General features: G+C 40.2%; 1 protein-coding gene across 11 annotated transcripts in view; it reads left to right on the plus strand.

Moving 5' to 3' along the window:
• tns1b (tensin 1b) overlaps positions 1-18559 on the plus strand; it is a 247597-nt gene that overhangs the window by 164838 nt on the left and 64200 nt on the right. For all 11 annotated transcript variants that reach the window (XM_039817480.1, XM_039817472.1, XM_039817471.1 and 8 more), the window contains 8 exons: positions 6479-6650; positions 7193-7243; positions 7985-8107; positions 10945-11009; positions 13404-13487; positions 15022-15134; positions 15217-15277; positions 17482-17557. In XM_039817480.1, the coding sequence (XP_039673414.1) occupies positions 6479-6650; positions 7193-7243; positions 7985-8107; positions 10945-11009; positions 13404-13487; positions 15022-15134; positions 15217-15277; positions 17482-17557 (745 nt within the window). The remainder of the gene's footprint in view (positions 1-6478; positions 6651-7192; positions 7244-7984; positions 8108-10944; positions 11010-13403; positions 13488-15021; positions 15135-15216; positions 15278-17481; positions 17558-18559) is intronic.

Here is an 18559-nt window from a genome sequence, read left to right on the forward strand (position 1 = left end):
TACTTTTACTTCTAATACTTTAAGTACATTTTTCTTGATGATACTTACATACTTTTACTTAAGAAACATTTTCAATGCAGGACCTTTACTTGTAACTGAGTATTTTTACAGTGTGCTATTAGTACTTTTACTTAAACCTACATTGTGTAATTTTTTGAGTTGATTCTTAGCAAAAACCCCCTTTGTTATTTCACAAATATGTGCTTATTCATGTGTAATTACTTCCACCAACTAATCAAAGTATTCTCGTAAGCGTAGAATCTGCCATTCAGAATCATTCAGAATACATACGAGCGACTCGCTTGAATGACGGGCGCCATGTAGCACCTCCATCTTTAAAATACATTAGCCAAAGAGGGACATACCTCCGCCTTTCGCCCTCTTACACCTATCAGCACCGTGACGAATGCCAGGGGGAGACAGGGAAGCAAAAAAGAGAATTAAAACGACAACACGACAGGCAAAGGAACAAGACCAAAGTTAATATTGGAGTGGCTAGAACAGCTGCGTGTAAACGATGGAGATACTTAGAGCCAATTTCGGGTTCGGCCACCGTAGGAGGAAGGGCTAGAAAGTAATATTCAGTTGGTTGTCATATACAATTTCACAACTAGATGGGAGAAATTCTTACACAATGTAGCTTTAAGTAAATAATCTGAATACTTCTTCCACCACTGTTAACAGCACATACAGAGTCTCTGATTGGAGCCATTTTCTATCCATATAAAGGAAAGCACAGCCGTATGTCGGTTGTCTCTTATGTAATGCGATGGCTCTCCAATCAAACTAGTGGGCCCAGACAGGCTTTTTTACATTCTGATGAAGACAGTTTTTTATCTGTATGGAGGGTTGTGCTGCACAATGCTACACAGCTGATACACAGATTACACGCCCTCATCCACCACACAAAATATGTGATTCAAGTCAAAGATTAATTAAGATGTAAACATACTGTGTAGACACTTTAAAAAAAGTTTTAAAAAATGTATTAGTTTATTATTCTGGTTGTACATGAATTCACCACAGTTAACGATGTAATTCATAGCCAAACACAACTATAAACTGCTTCAGAGACATCCATTTTGACAGGTGAGCTGACAGTCCCAACATTCTGAAATGTAGTGCAGGTCATTCTTACAGTGTTCTTTCCAATGAATGTGCACATTTAGAAACACTGTGAGAACAATTTGATGTTCTTTTTGTACAGTGGAAGAGCTCACAGGTTACTACACCTCTAAAATACATCTCCGAACTAATAAACCCTGTTAGTTGAAAGGTTAAATTAAGACATTAAGACACAGCAATGTCTCAGTTAAGTATAGAACAAATATAAGTTATAGAAATAGAAGTTAAAGCTGCTTTTTACATAAAAATGGTACAATTCAGGTTGGTACAGTTCTTGGGGAATAACCAGTAATGTTAAGACCTTTAAAAAAAGAAGAAGAAGAAATTTATAGTTTATAGTTATAGTGCATGTCATATAGGTACATCTTCATGGTAAAACTTAATAGCCACTAAAATGGCAGACCTATAATTCTTATACAATCTAATAGTGTTTGGCTAGACAAACGTTTTCAATTTGAATTTCTTGATTATTTTTTTTTCTGGGCAGAGCAATGTCGTAAACACAACACTTTTTTCACTTTTTTGACATTTTATCACCATATGAACTTTTTATGGCTAACATAAAAAAAAAGAAAAGAACAAAAAGCCTGTTTCTGGCCACCTAACAAATGTGAGTCCCTCATTCACTCTCCTTTTAGCTCTATTTTGTTCTCCACCATCACTCCAGTGACTCTTAGGGGGAAGTCAGCTTATGTCCTTCTTTTCGGCCAGATGTCGTAAATAAATAAATGTGTAAATACCTTCCGCTTTCTTTGTGTTGGAACTTTAAACTCTGGTGGATTTGTGAGGACTATGGTGAACTGCTCCTCAGATCTCTGCAGGGTAAATCCAGACAGCTAGCTAGACTATCTGTCCAATCTGAGTTTTCTGTTGCACGCCTAAAACAACTTTTGAACGTACACATGTTCCACCAAAACAAGTTCCTTCCTGAGGCTATTTTGCAGAGGCACCGTGGCTCAGATTGTGATTGGTTTAAAGAAATGCCTACAAATCAGAGCACGTTCTTCTCCTATCCAGTAATTCTGTGTGGATTAGCCACATCCATTGCCAGACCTTCCTCCGCAGCTCTGTGGAGAAACAAGGTTGATCAGAGTGGAGTTTGTGGGCCCAAACCCCAATCACTACTCACAAATAAATGGTGTTTGTGCATTAAGAATAAGTATTTAGTCTTATGCTTTGTTGACTGATAAAAGTGATCAACTCGATCCAAGTACCAAGGTTTTTAAACTGCTCATTGAGCCGTGAGATCGTGAGAAACTGTAGGTGTTCACCATCAGGAAGTATGGGATCAAGGAGGCCTCCCAGTATTTCGAGGTGGAAGAGACGGAAGTCCTGGTTGTTCACTTTCATTACTGAGAAATATCTGGTGCGATGTTTAACAGCCTGATGTCTCAGGTTTCCTTATAAAACATTCCTGCTTCACAGTTGGTGTTTGTCCAAATGCAAAAATGAGATCACCGCTGAAATTGAGCGTGTGGAGATAACGCGTCATACTTTAAGCGCGACGTGCCGAAAAAAAGAGCAATCGCTTCATCTCTTCAGCTGATGAGAAGCAGGTTGGCGCTCAGCCGGTTAACGCATTAACCCAGAAGCCAAAAGACATACATATGTAGAAACGGAGAGGGAAACAGAGGAGAACGGGAAATACTAAGAAAGAGGGAAAAAATCATTGCCAAATCGTGAACACTTAACTTTGGGAAACATTTCAAAGTAGGATGTTTGTTTGTGGCACATGAGAGAGAACATGTGTGACATATCGGTTTTCTCTCTTTTACATAGTGATGAATAATTTCCAGTAAGCAAGTTTTGAGTGGGTCCAGATGTACAGTATACTGTACAGAACAGATCGGGGTTACAGTGCAGTTATAATAAACCTGCAGAGATCTTCTCCTCCAGAGGTATGAGCAATTTCCTCCGGGGCTACTCACAGCTGACAAATGTGGGAAATATGCTGCAGTCTGGGCCCCAAGGGTCCAGACACCACTCCCTTAACCTCTTCATCTCACCAGCAACGTCGTCTGTCGAGATTTTGAAACGGCAGAAAGTTTCAAAGCAGTCCATGCAGTAAAAACAATACAAAGGAGACCAGGGAAAAGAGAGTAGTCACAGAGGCCACATTGAAAGCACATACGAGACATAACATGGAGGCAGGCAGCAGAGATGGAGCGGCAGCAGCAATGACTACGTCACATCAAACACACATTCCATCTGACAGATCAACGTGGGCAGTTATAGTTGTCGGAACAGCCATGAGCCAATTAGAGAAAGCTATTGCAATTAATTCCCTTTCTTTGTGTTAAACTATTTTAACCTTTTAACACACCATTTTTCATAGCTACAGAATCTAAATATAAAACATTTCTCCAAAGCAAAATCCATGAGGCAAATCAAGAAGATAATGAGATAAGTGTTGGATTTTGAACTCTTAATGAAACCAATTGGCAACAAAGCATTACGTTATGCCGAAACTAGCTGTCTGGAGACATGTAACAGAAACATAATGCTTGTTTGGGAGCGACGTCAGCTCTGTTATTTCCTATAAGAAGCCGAAAACTAAATTACAGAACACTCGAGGAATTCCGACATGGGGTGAACGAATAGTAAGTGAAAGATTTTTGTTGGGTGAACAGTTCCTTTACAAGTTCTTTCTCCCTTCTTTTCATCCATGCCTCCTTTCCCTCCAAAACATTTTGACCTGATTTGACTCCAGACGAGCCAGACTTAAAATAACGTTAATGACCATAACATTTTGTTTGGTCTATGAGGTGAACACCTTCTGTAATCCTGGGTATGCTGTAATATTTTCGTAATCATCCATTCCATAATGGCAAGTTGAATCAATTTCTCTTCATCCTGTTTTCCCTCTGAGACAGCCAACGTCTAACAACACAGCATGTGTTTAATACAGAGAGGAGAGCTTATTCTTTTGGAGGCCAATATCAACCCCTCTGGATTTAAATGATGTCATTATTGGATATGGTATTTATGTAGTGTGTTGCCTTTGCCATATTAGGGTATGCGTATCTTGTAGTCTGGAAGAACAGTTGCGTTGTGTGTTCAACTGAATCTGAATTGTAATTTGCTGCATTGAGGACATTCGCGACTTTCAGTGTAATACGGTTTACAGATGAAGTAAGCAGCCACTTTTTATGCTTTGGCTCCAAATCAGTAACTCTTTGGATATGACCTTTCAGTGTTTTTGCATTCAGTATTTTCCGATTAAGACATGTGGGATATGCTGGTATTATTCAAGTTTTAGAGCCATTCTTTGGACATTTATACAGCGCATTCTGAATATGCACCTCAATTGGGGGTTTTACTGCAGTTTGTGCAGTTTACGTTCCTCTTGCCTGTTTACGGCTTACAGTCAGCTCTGTGCGTTGCTATGGTTGTTAAACTATAAACCAACTGGCCAACAGTTTGCAAGGCTGGAGTAGAGATGCATGCCTAAAAGCAAAGCCCACATCTTTGGTCGGAAGGAGAAACACAGCCACATTGAATATGCGCAAACATAAGATAAGATAAGAAAAACTTTATTGTCAGTCACGAGTGACAGGAATTTGTCTTTGACAGGGCAGGTTTAAATGACATAAAATACATATAAGAACACAAAGATACATATAGAAACAGTGTAATAACACTGACTGTACAAACGTGCAAAAACAGTGAAAACATAGCAACGCCGACCTTTTCAGGAAGCTGGTTAAAGGACTGAAAAAGGGAGGCTGTGTTCGCACGGTCCAAAAATCTTATTTTGCCCGGCTGCATATAAACAGGAATATTAGTGGAATATTCACTATTATTAGCCATGTAAACAGCTTAGTCAGAATATTGTCTTCATTGGAATAAGGGCAAAAACCGGAATATTATGTGCATGTAAACATAGTCACTGACTTCATCTGTATTAACCATTTTCACCAGAAGATTTTTGGAAAATAATACTTGGGATGATTTAAAATTGACGTACTGTACACTTTTAAAACAACACTACAGTCATCTTATTGCCTGGACCACAGACTGTAGCTTCTGAAGAAAGGAGCATCCATCACTTCTAACTAGTCAAACTTCCAAAACAGAAACATCGACACACCCTCTTTAAGCCTTTGGGCCTCTTGTCCTGGGTATGCCGTGGTTAAAGTCATCCCCCACTAGCTGGTCTGATAAACACGAGCACATGTGCATCAATCACATGTGCTGCATTACTTCTGGGTATTACATTCCTCGCTATCTTTTTAAAGATTAGTTTTTGGGGCTTTTACGCCTTTAATTTGACAGGACAGCTAGGTGAGAAAGGGGAGAGAGAGGGGGAAGACATGCAGGAAATTGTGACAGGTCGGATTCGAACCCTGGACCTCTGCATCGAGGAATAAACCTCTCAGTATATGTGCGCCTTCTCTACCCACTGATCAACCCGACCACTTCCTCGCTGTCTTTTGCAGTCCAGCAGTCCACCTCGGTTTTGTTTTTGTGCAGTGGGGCCATTGATCTGAAGAATTGCTGTTGGACTCATCATTTGAATATGTTATTTTGTATGTGTTATCATATGTGTATTAAGTGGGCCACATCAACTGACATTGCACACTAAGTGAGCAACACTTCACTGACGCAGACACGAGAAAGTTGAACAATGCAGCAGAAATGTTACTACTTCTAACAGCAGGTGCAATCAGATCAGGTCTGTGTAAATTACAGTGTGTGGTCTAGACTGTAATATTCTTCACTGTTTCATGTTACCAGATATAACAATGGTAACTCAGACTAGGACGGAATAGTAACCCTTTATTAGCCCAACAGCATGTGTTTACTGCAGCATGGCTTACACCATCAGCGGAAGCTAAAGTTACCCACAATCCATCAATTGTATCTCAACTAATCTAATCTAATAGTGGCCCAAAATACACAACATAGACCTACTCTATCTGTAGAGTGTCCCGAGATAACGTCTGTGGTGATTTGACACTATAAATAAAACTGAATTGCATTGAACTGGGGTGGCAGTAGCTCAGTCTGAAGGGAGTTGGGTCAGGAACTGGAGGGTTGCTGGTTCAAGTCCCCATACAAACCAAAGTCTGGTGGTGGACTGGTAGCTGGACAGGTGCCAGTTCACCACCTGGGCACTACCAATGTGCTGTTGAGCAAAGCACCGAACCCCCCAACTGCTCGGGGCGCCTGTCCATTGACAGCTGCAGCCCCCTCACTCTGACGTTTCTCCATTTGTGCATGTATAGGTTCTGAGCGTGTGTGTGTATTTCAGGCCTGTGTGTAGCGTGTAATAACAACAGAGTTAATATTGCAGGATTAATAAAGTATAACTCGTTGTTATTATTAATCACAATACCCCACTCTGTGACAGGAGTGCGAGTCTGCTGCAGGCCCTGGAGGAGAGCTACGAGTTGGACCTGGTCTACATCACAGAGAGGATCATCTCTGTCGCCTTCCCCAGCAGCGTGGAGGAGCAGAGCTACGCCGCCAACCTGCGGGAGGTCGCCTCCATGCTGCGCTCCAAACACGGCCACAACTACCTGGTACACTTTTCCTGCGTACATCTGGACGATTCTGGCAGGAAGACAGCATTTTTGCTTTCTAAAAGAAATGGAGTTAATAGCGTTAATATAGCCTATTAGCGTAGTAACCTAGCATTGCTCATTACTATACTACCTTAGCAAAGCCAGCAAAGGACAACCTTTGTAAGAGTAAAGAATGATCACTGACCAATGAGAACAGTCTTAAATCATATATTTGGCTTTGAAGAGAGCATATATCACAGCTTCAGTTCCCTGTCGTAAAGGGCTGTCTGCAGCAAGGTGGAAATATTCTCAATATAGTGTACAGTTGAAGGGGGTACTTTGCAGATATGTGCAAATAAATGTCCAAGTCTGACAGTTTGTTAGTCTAATGTTTTTTTCATAGTGGTTGTGTATGGTTATTATATTACGGCTATGAACCAATCAGATTGCTTGATTTTAGCTACCTGTTTTATAAATAATACATTTCTTCTTTCCTGTCAATATACAATGTAATGATTAAGAATTTCAAATGATGGTGTTTACTTTGACTTCTTCCTTAGCTCTTCAACCTCAGTGAGAAGCGTTACGACATCTGCCAACTTAATCCAAAGGTAACCCTTCTCTCCTCTCCTCGTTTCCTCTCCTCTCGTTTTCTCTCTTCATTTTCTCTCCTCTCCTCTCGCTTTTTACTTCTCGTTTCCTCTCCTCTCGTCTAATATTCTCTCCTCTCGTTTTTTTCTTGTTTTCTCGTCTCGTCTCCCTTCCTCTCCTCTCTTCCTCTAGTTTCCTCGTTTCCCTTCCTCTCGTTTTCTCTCCTCTCGTCTCATTTTCTCTCCTCTTGTTTTCTCTCGTTTCCTCTTGTCTCGTCTCCTTTCCTCTGCCCTCCTCTTGTTTTTCTCGTTTTCTCGTCTCGTCTCCCTTCCTCTCCTCTCTTCCTCTAGTTTTCTCATTTCCCCTCCTCTCGTTTCCTTACTCTCCTTTTCCCTCCTCTTACTCTAGTTTCCTCTCGTTTTCTCTCCTCTCGTCTCATTTTCTCTCCTCTCGTTTTCTCTCGTTTCCTCTTGTCTCGTCTTCTTTCCTCTGCTCTCCTCTCGTTTTCTCTCGTTTTCTCTTGTTTTCTCTCCTTTCCTCTTCTCTCTTCCTCTTGTTTCCTCTCCTCCTGTTTTCTCTCCTATCCTCTCTTTTTCTCTCCCTTCCTCTCGTCTCCCTTCTTCTCCTCTCTCTTTCTCTAGTTTCCTCTTGTTTTCTCTCATCTCGATTTCTCTCCTCTCGTTTTTTCTCGTTTCCTCTCCTCTCCACTCGTCTCCTCTCCTCGTATTGTAGTCTGACTGACACTCTCTCTCCTCTCTCAGGTGTTGGACTTTGGCTGGCCTGACCACCATGCTCCAGCCCTGGACAAAATCTGCAGCATCTGCAAGGCCATGGACACCTGGCTGAGTGCAGACAGCCACAACGTGGTGGTCATACACAACAAGGTGAGATGAGTGGAGTCTGCTGCTGTGGGAGTGGGATCTCTAAACAGTAGAGGGTGCTCTCAGGCTCCTATCAGGACCCCCGCTTCCTGAGGCTGCGGCTGGTTTGCGTGTTTGTGTGTGTAATGACGTTGTCCCTGAGTGAAACGCTGGCATTCAGGGTGTGAGAGCGTTTGTGTGTGAGAGTGTCTCTTTGGGTGCATGTTTGGGTTGGGCTGGCCGAGGGTTAGGAAAACACAAATTAGGGAGGTGAGGCACACCACTCATCATGGCTACTTAGGTTTATTTACTCTTTTACTTGTAACAATACCATACAACTGAGTTGACCAATGCTTTCCTGTTGTTGCCTCAACTTACTTGCATCACATTACACTCTTGTGGCAAACCACACTCGTCTGGCTCCTCAATATGCCGACACAAACCATAAAAAGTAGATCCAAATGCAACTGCTAGACCGAGGTCCCGAACGTAAAACCTAATCATTTTCACGTTAAGCCCGCTGTGCGTCTGATTGTGTATTGCAACATGAGAACGGGATCCGTGGCTCATTCCAAGACGTTCCCACAGGGAGGTTACAAACAAGTCGGCTGCCATAACAACTGGTGTTATTTCACTGCCAGTTGAGTAATGCTAGTCATGAGTGTGAGGGTAGGCTTGGAGGTTGTGGTGGTCACTAGGGAAGTAGACCGTTTTGGGTTTATTCCAATCAACAAATCATTTCCACTGGGCTCCGCACTGTTTACGCGGCTGTGCTATTTATAATGTGGAACACACTCATGCTCCACAGTGGCCCTTGTTTTAACGATGGACGGATATGTAAAATGAATGCAATCCGAGACTGGTGTTTTGTTGCCATAGTAACCATAGTAACATGTGCTTGGACTTTGGCCCTATTAAATGCCCAGCCACTATTTTGTTTGTAATAGATTTTTTTTATGATTGAAAATGATCATACTAATACTAATGTAAGCAGATATTTAAAGGGGTACTCCACCAATTTCACAGTCAGCTAACATGTCTTGAGGGGTACAATTTAGCCTGTAACAACAGTGTTTAAATATCTTCTGAGGTTTTTAAGTATATATAAAATACTAAATAACCCTGATGATGTCATCAGACTGGGTCTTGGAGACTTTACATGTGATAACGTATAATGTATGAATAAAGTTACAAACTGGGTGGATGGACTTTAAATGATGTGGGCATTCACTAGGCAGCAGAGGCTCAACAAAAAGATACTAACACATTGCATTATGGGAAATATAGGTAGTAGGATCCTGCAATTTTGGATTTTGACCTCTTTCATTCTTCCTTTTTTTACATAGCATTTAAAACAACAGACCCAAAGTGCTTTGAGATGAACAACATTAAATAAATCAAAGATGCATAACAAGCAATAATACAAAATGTAATACAAAACAAAACAACTGACATGATAAACCAAGTCAAGTCAAGAAATCGGAAGCTAGGAGAGAAGGAATAACATCAAGAATAGATTAAAAAGCAGTAAGAAGGGGTGACAAATAAGTCAAGAGAGGACTTGACTTGACAGAAGCCACTAGGCAGCCTCAGGCTGAATTAAAAGCGAGTTAAAAAAAGGTAGGTGTTTAGAATTTGACTCAAAAGTTTCAATTGTGCAACTTCATGTGCGATGTGAGGCTGTTCCAGAGCCTGTGAGCAGCAACAGAAAAAGCTGGGCCACCTTTGGTTTGGAGGAATAACTAAAGTAGAAAAGTAGAAAAAACGGGTAGAACCAGAAAAGTTTTTTTTTTTAACTTCTTCCCACTCCTTTTTGAACATGGAAATCCTTATTTGAATCATCTACAATCATTTTTGAAAGATATGTTTGCTGAGGATTTAAGTTTTTTTCTTGGTTGTGCTGTAATGTACATGTTTTTATTTATCTTTTATTTTTTTATTTTTAACTTGTTCAAAAAAAACTAAAATGAGGCATGAGTGAGGGACTGAGAGGAGCTGACCGGCATGTCCTGGGGGCAGAATATGGACATTCCACTTGCGCGATTGCTCTGTGCCGCCTCCGGTGGATTTCTGAGGACTATGGTTAACTGCTCCTAGGATCTCTGCAGGGTAAATCCATAGACCGTATATAATGGACCAATAGACCCTGTTGCTCTGGACGGAGACCAGTGAAGGCTATTAGAAGCACTTTTCCGGTGATGGCCAGCTTTACTGAGCAGCCTCCAACTGAGAGAGACGACATAAATGTGACGTGAGCAACGTGTCTGAAAGTGTGAAGTCTTCTGGTAGCTGTGCCAAGAGAAATCTCAATCATTCCCAATCTTACAGAGACGGAGAGCGTAGGTATATGTAAGGACATAACATAGACACAGGCTAATTATTGCTAACTAAAATGCTAGTTAACATTAGTAATTAAACTTAAACAGCTCATGTAAGTCTAAACTGCCTGCAAGCTTATCCTGTACTATACGGTAATTCCTCTACTATGTGACACAATCGTTAGCCTATTTTTATAAAAACGTCTGCTACGGGGCAATAACGTGAGGTACAAGGTAATGGAGCCTTTTATACATTGTCGTGTTTCTTTAGAAATAAACAATGGACAAATAGAGTCTTTAAACGCGTCTTAAGACCCTCCTCCGCAGTGCTGTGAAGGAAGGTCTGGCAATGCGAGACTAGTCTAAAATGGACTAAAATGTGACGAGGCATGCATTTGGATCTTGAATTTTGTATTTAAAAACATCACGAGAATAAAACTACCCCAATAGCCCCAGTAAAGTAGATTATATACTATAAATATGTGGGAGGAAAATGTTGCAATAACATCTGTAGTTGACTCTTGATTGGTGTCTTTTTTTCAGGGCAACCGGGGAAGAACTGGAGTGGTGGTGGCAGCCTACATGCATTACAGCAACATATCTGCCAGGTACTGTACAGTATGTCTATAACCCACACTATACCTGCAGACGGGTAAGATGTAACTAAGTACATTTACTCAAGTACAAATCTTGAGTCTTTTCTTGTCATGCCACTTTCTGCTTCTACTCCGCTACATTTCTGAGAGAAATATTTCCACTACATTCATCTGAAAGCTTTAGTTACTAGTTACTTTACACATTAAGACAACAATATAACGTAAGTCCAGCTGAATGGATTAGACCATTAAACACACAACTGTTTGGATCCTTTTTACTTTCAATAAAAAAGTACATTTTCCTGATGATACTTACATATTTTTACTTAAGTAACATTTTCAATTGAGGACTTTTACTTGTAACGGAGTGTTTTTACAGTGTGGTATTACAGGGTTTCCGCGGGATCTTAAAAGTCTAAAATTTCATTTAAAAATGTTAGGCCTTAAAATGTCTTAAATCCGCTGGAGTAGTGTGTTGTAGGTCTGAAATTATTTTAACAGGTCTTAATGTTCCTACGCACATGCAACGCTACTTCTAATGCTCTTTTTTTTTATTATTCCATGATGTTGTAGTTCTTTCTTTCAGTAGTCCAAATATAATTTTGCTGTATTACGACTACAAATGGAACCAACATGCAACTCATACTGCAGCCAATCAGTTTTGGTGTTACTGGCGCGAGTCTTAGCGATATTTGGCTTTAAAAAAAAAACTGAATTTAGGGCTCTGTTGATGTTGTGATAAAGGTCTTAAATTTCCTACATAATGTTCTTAAAAAGGTCTTAAAAAGTATTACATTTGACTCTGTGAAACCTGCAGAAACTGGCATTAGTACTTTCTTAAGTAAATGATCTGAATACTTCTTTAATCATTGGATGCAGCCCACTTTGAGTGAGAGGAAAAAAGTCAGACAGAAAAGAGAGAGAGAGAGAGAGAGAGAGAGAGAGAGTGAGATGAATCTGTAATTTTCAGGAAACATACAAATAGAAGAGGAGAAAAACAGGCAGAAGAAAGAGATATTACAGGGAAAAAAACAACAACTAGATAAGCCAGCATTGTTCATCACAAGACTGAAGCCCACACTGGAAGAACAGACGGAGATGTGATGAACAGAAGAAGGAGGGGTGGAACATGAGACTGGAGAACAACACTTTTATGAGGAGACATCCAAGGAAACGTATTTGATATTATAATTCTGAGCAGAAAGCAATGAGTTAGCTTAAATAGTCACCGAATCATAAGACTGAAATTACAAGTGCCTGCTTTTTCTTTCTTTCTTTCTTGTTTTATTGGATTTGTTTTTTAGATATGTCGAATTAGAATGGCCCTCTGTTACAAAACACAAGCAGATGTAAACTGTTAAACTATCAGAAGAGCGCATGACTTGGTTTTGTTTCTGGAAGAACACTGATTGGCCGGGAGAACATTTAGCACGCTCTCTTCCATGCTAAAGTATTCGAGTTCTCTATAAACCCATTATCTCACGAATCAATTCACAGCTAGTGTGAAGTCGCTATCATGACTTAAGCAGCAGCAAAAAAGCCTGAACATTCAAACTTTGACACTTGCCATATGGGAAAATATGTAAAATGTTGCAATAAGTTGCTTTACTGTGTGATAGGGCTGCACAATATGAGGAAAATATCTAATTGCAATTATTTTGACTGATATTGTAATTGCAATATGATTCAAGATATTGGAGGGAATGATCATTTTTGTATCAATATTCTCATTTTCATTGAAAAGTATTCAAATTAAAATGATTATAGTGTGATTTTTGCAAGGATTTAGTCTGTAGGATAGGATTTGTAGGCCGGGACATCTCTGCAGCACCACAATACTTCATTTTAGAATGGTTTGACACATTTGGCCTTTAACAAATATTGCGCCACTCCCTGCGATTTGGATATTGCACCAGTCCATAATGCGATTTGGATAAATTTGCGATTAATTGTGAAGCCCTACTGTGTGATATGTAATGGAGGTTATGCAGAATTCGCTGTCAGACTTAAACCTTGCAGCCGCTTAGTCTGTAAGATCTTTAGACGTGTACGTGTAGCAACAATATTATGAATGTCTAAATTGAGATTTAGAATTATTTTTTTTCTGATCATCTAGTGAGAAATGATCCTACTATTGGTTTTCCTGATTGTGTTCTTGTTTGTGAGGTGGTATCTCATGGTATTAATCTTCCCCCCTGAAAATGCATTCACTTGCATTAAAATCATTTTTTGTACAAGTCACGGTGTGCAGACTTTTCAGATGGCGTGACCAGGCTGCACACACATGCATTATATCACATATTTGAAATAGGCTACTGTACATATGCATTGCTGGAGAGTAAAATAAAAAGTTCTTTAAAGGTAAGTTAACCTCATGTGTATACATTTGTGTCTGTTTGAATGCAGTGCTGACCAGGCTCTGGACAGGTTTGCCATGAAGCGCTTCTATGAAGACAAAGTGCTTCCTGTGGGCCAGCCGTCTCAGAAAAGGTCAGCCTTGCCTCACTTATTGTTTATTTTATGAGTTTGACCCCCAAGGTGAACTCTCCCACAAAGGAACCTCTGTCTTTCTACCAACTAAAATAACTTAAAACTGCATTTATTGATTTTAAACGGTAACTACCATTTTTTTCAACCTGAACCCTATTTTCCTATGTTTTTGTGTCTAAATGATTGATGGGAACAACAATCTTTGACATGTGTCCAGTATTAAGCGAGATCGCTGCAGTCGGCAGTCAGTGAAACAAGCTACAATGTAAGTTAATAGGGCAATATTCACATACGTTCACAAAAGTGCTCATTTTGCCAATGACAGGCTCAGATTAATATTAATATTCGACAACATTATGGAAAGGATTTCTAAGGAGGCCGACCTTTCTGTTAAAGAGTAAGATCCTTTTTTTAAACATAAAAACAGCCGCGAAATTGCGTTCGCTAAACCCACAAGACTCCATGTAAATAAATAGTCATTTTAGCATCGTAAAATACACTTCATTCTAAGTCGACAGAAACAAAATAAAACTTTGAAAAGCCATTTTGGGTTGTCTTTCCACTTTTCCAACAATCACAACTCTAATTTTGGTTCAAATAAACACATAGGTTATCCAATTTACATGTGAAAATATGTTTGCTCTATGCACGCTAAAAGTATAGTTTTTTTAAATGGAGTCTGGTGGGTTTAGCGCTAGCGACTTCAGAGCTGTTTCTGGTTAAACAGAAAGGTCTCAAAGAGGTTTTAAAGGTCTATCTCTGTTGGGATCCTTTCCATAATGTTGTCAGACACTTAGAATATTAATCTGAGCCTGTCAGTGACAAAATGAGCACTTTTGTGAAGGTAAATACAAGCTAGACAATTTCCCTATTAACTTACATTGTAGCTTAATACTGGACCAATGTCAAACTCACTTAGACACAGAAACATGGGAAAATAGGGTTCAGGTTAAAAAAAAAAACAGTTACCCTTTAATTGCAACGTGGGGGCAGGAGAACACGCTGAAAACAACGTTAACACTATATGTCTAAGAGTGTTGCTGTCCACCTGACAAATGTCCGTTTTGTTTTTTTAAAGATGATTGTTTGGGCTTTTCCGCCTTTTATTTTTGACAGGACAGCTAGGTGAGAAAGGGGAGAGAGAGGGGGAAGACATGCAGGAAATCGTCACAGGACGAACTCAAACCCTGGACCTCTGCGTCGAGGCATAAACCCCTCAGTATATGTGCATCTGCTCTATTTATCTATTTTTTCTCTGAATATTACCCGCCTCCTCCCCAAGCTCTATATTATTATAATCATTTTTTTAACCTTCTAATGGCTGTAATACGCTGACGTACATTCAGCACCGCTGAAAACATTCCTTGTTATTACTCGAGGTCAAAGCCAAAGACCCTGTCTCTTTGTTGTGATGAACACAGGATTATGCCTTTATCCCCTCGTTGTAAAACCTTAGGATTTATGATAGAATTTGACAGAAGGGGACCTAGCAGCCTGTTCACGTCTTCCTTTTCTCTACCTCTGACGTGCTCAGGTATGTGGAGTACTTCAGCGGCTTGCTCTCCGGACACATCAAGATCAACAACAAACCCCTGTTCCTCCACCATGTCATCATGCACGGCATCCCCAACTTCGAGTCCAAAGGAGGTGAGGGTCATGCACAGATGTGCACTCACACATCAGCATTTTACATGTGCCTTATTATAACTTTTAAAAAATTGTGTTCCAGGCTGTCGTCCTTTTCTCAAAATCTACCAAGCCATGCAGCCCGTGTACACATCTGGGATCTAGTAAGTCTTAAAACACACTCACACTCAAATGCTTTTTACAAGGTTCCAGGGATAGCAAGCTCATAATGGTTCAATACAAAAAAAAAAAATGATTTTCCTTTATAGCCTCTCCCATAACTCCCCTGCCCCTCAATATACACATACACCATCACTCTTGCCAGTTTACACTCTGCGCTTGCCTCACATTATTGTATTTAGCTAGCCTCCCCAGCTGCAGGCTCTTGTTTCCCTACTTTGGATCCCGCAATCACTTCTGGTGTTATTTGTGACCGGAGAACCTATGAAACAGAGAGATAGGCATCTGCGTGGACGCCTGCAGGGCTTTCTTGCCAGAGGACCCCACTGGTTCCCAGGGCCAGACAGGAAATAATGAATTCTTTGATTTTCTGTTGATGTTTTGGGAAGAAGGGAGGTTAGAGGAGAGGAGAGCTGCACTGCTCACGGATTGATGAGGCAAGCATACAGGCTACATTTACACCACATTAGAAAGTATTTCAGTTTATATGTAACATGACACATATTATTATATCTGGGTGAACAGTAAAAGTCAGCTTTTTCCTATCTGAAAAACATGCGTGCAAAGGTCAGATCATGCCGTTTCCATATAGCTAAAAGTGCAATTTGTACACTTAACTCACTACTGAACAGTTTAACGGTTGACATTACAGTAGTTTATTGGTGTGCCGCCGTAATAAAAAAGTATTTCTGTATCTGCTGCTCTTAAACTTATGTTTTCAACTAATTGAAAATGTTTAAAGTCTAATGCAGTTCATGGCCTAAGCGCCCACCTAATTATATATGTGTGAATCTGTAAGTCTATTATTAAGATGTAACAAACAGAACAAGCAGAAATGGTAAAATATTGGTTCCCGTGCCAAGAGATGCAAAGTTAGATGCACAGGAACGGAATTTCTGTATTTTTAAACCTGGACCCTATTTTCCCATGGTTTTGTGTCTAAGTGACTAAATGGGAACTACACTTTTTGAAATTGGTCCAATATTTAAATTAGAGCCCTTCAGCCAGTAGCTGTGAAATGGGCAGCAATGTAATCCTATGGGGCATTTACGCACCATCATTTTCCATCCACTAAAAGTGCTGATTTTTCCACTGACTTCAGATTGTCAAAATTAATTAAAAATTAAAACAAAATGTACTTCCTGGAAAAAATGAACTGCTGACTCCTTCTTTGAGTACTACCAAACTCTGAACAAGAAATTTTTAGGCAACCAAAATGTTTCAATTAACTGTTAGCTGTTTTGAAGAAGACTTGAAAGTAGCGATTGAGCCCGTACACTTCTTAGGAAAATGTTTACTGAGTTTTTAAATCAAGTGAGAAGTAGGGTCATTTTTCTCATAGACTTCTGTACAATCAAAATTATTTTTGGTAACCAGTGGCGTTGTCCCCTGTTGGCCATTAGAAAGAAGCAGGTTTAAGGCACTTCCACATTGGCTTCACTTTCAGGGCCGGAGGTTGCCGCTTGCCAGAAAACCTAAACAATAAGCTGAAAGATGCTAAAATGCTCCATAGAGCTGAGGGGAACTGCAGGTTGGGTGATACTTCTCTGTGAGTTTGTTACTAAAAGCACAACCTTTTACATAACACAAATTAATTTGAGTCGTTGCTTATTTAAAAATATGTATTAGTGCAGCTTTAAACTCCCTGATCCCCATGTGCTTCCTGTATCTCATTTTCTCATACCTTCCCTCCCCCCCCCTCGTTTTAACCGTGGAGCTGTTATGAAGTGTTTTAAAGTTACTACTGTAAAAAGTAAAGCCTGCTGGTGTTGAACTGTTTCTACTATGTCCGTTCTTGCAATAGTGTCCGTACTATAAACACAGTTACAGCACACACCATAACTAAGTGTGACACAATCAGTGCACATAAACTTCCAGACTATCAACTGCTGAAAGCCCCAAATCCCATTCCTCCCCACTTTCTCTCACATGCTCTCTTCACCCTTTGATCCTACTCTCCCAGTTAGACAATCATGTAGACACTAATACCCAAAATTAGCTAAGAGCTGCTCTGCGGTTACGCTCTATGATGGCCACTATTAAAGCACATAAGGGTTGTAGATCATGTGGGCATGGTTATACCCAGACAAGCAACATCAAAAAAGAAATCTGATACAGTGGATGTTGGATAGAACTGTGATCAGCAGGCTTGTTTCTAACATGTTGTGGCTTTTTTTGTCTTTTGCAGTAATGTTCAGGGTGACAGCCAGACCAGCATCTGTATCACCATTGAACCCGGTCTGCTCCTGAAAGGGGACATCCTGGTAAGCATGGGCGAGATCTTTTTGTTAACTGTTTTTATCCAACCCGTTCTCATTCCTAACTTGTCAAACAGGGATGCTTGGTCAGTGCCTCTCAGCGCCAGACAGCTACGCCAAAATCACCCTTTAGTGTCTGTATGGAACGCACCGGGCATAGCAGTAGCTTGACCACGGCGCTGTAAGATGGTGTAGTATTAAGAGTTACAACGGTAGCAAGTATGAAAGATCAAAAACCCTAACCCTAGTTACCCCTAACCCTCCCTTGTGACACTTAAACATACATTAACCAACACCCACAATGTTTTACCAATTCTAACTGTCCCATCTTTGTGCCGCATGTCAGTAAAATGTACATTTTTTAAATTATGCTAAATCGGTCCGACCCAGACTGTCAAAAAGCAATGCCAAGAGTCCCGCCGCTAAAGGAGACTTTGTGCCTCAGTAACAAATGCCAAAGGTACCTGATCAAGCATCGCTATTTGACTCGCTGGATGTGAGAATGTGTGGTTGTATCAGATTCTGTCACATTTTAGCTTGCAAACAAGAAACTGAACAACGCTGGAGAACATTGTCTTTCTTATGTCACTGGGTTAACTTCTGTTTGTTCCACTGTGTTACCACTGCCAGAAGGAAAGAAACATAAATGGTTAAATCATGATAATCATCGTATGAGAGCAGAAATGTACAGAGGATGCACTGACTTTTATAGTATATTAGTACAGAGGGAATCCAGGCAGTTTTTCCAATCTGATGTTGGGTGTATGTACTGAATGCATGTGCTGCAGCAGTTTAGTGTCCTTTTATTGAAGAAAAAGGGCAATAAAAACCTCAGGGAAGACAGTTGGACTGGGTCCTATACCTCACTTTATAGACTCTCATTAGCACACAATGTTTGCTGGAAACTATGACGTTGAAATGGCAATGTACTTCACCGTACTTCCTTTTCAACAGACACATAGGGTACTATTTTTACATAACATAATCATTTAATTTAATTTAGATGAG

The sequence above is a fragment of the Perca fluviatilis genome, chromosome 12 (genome assembly GCF_010015445.1).
Source record: "Perca fluviatilis chromosome 12, GENO_Pfluv_1.0, whole genome shotgun sequence".
Taxonomy (NCBI): Eukaryota; Metazoa; Chordata; class Actinopteri; order Perciformes; family Percidae; genus Perca; species Perca fluviatilis.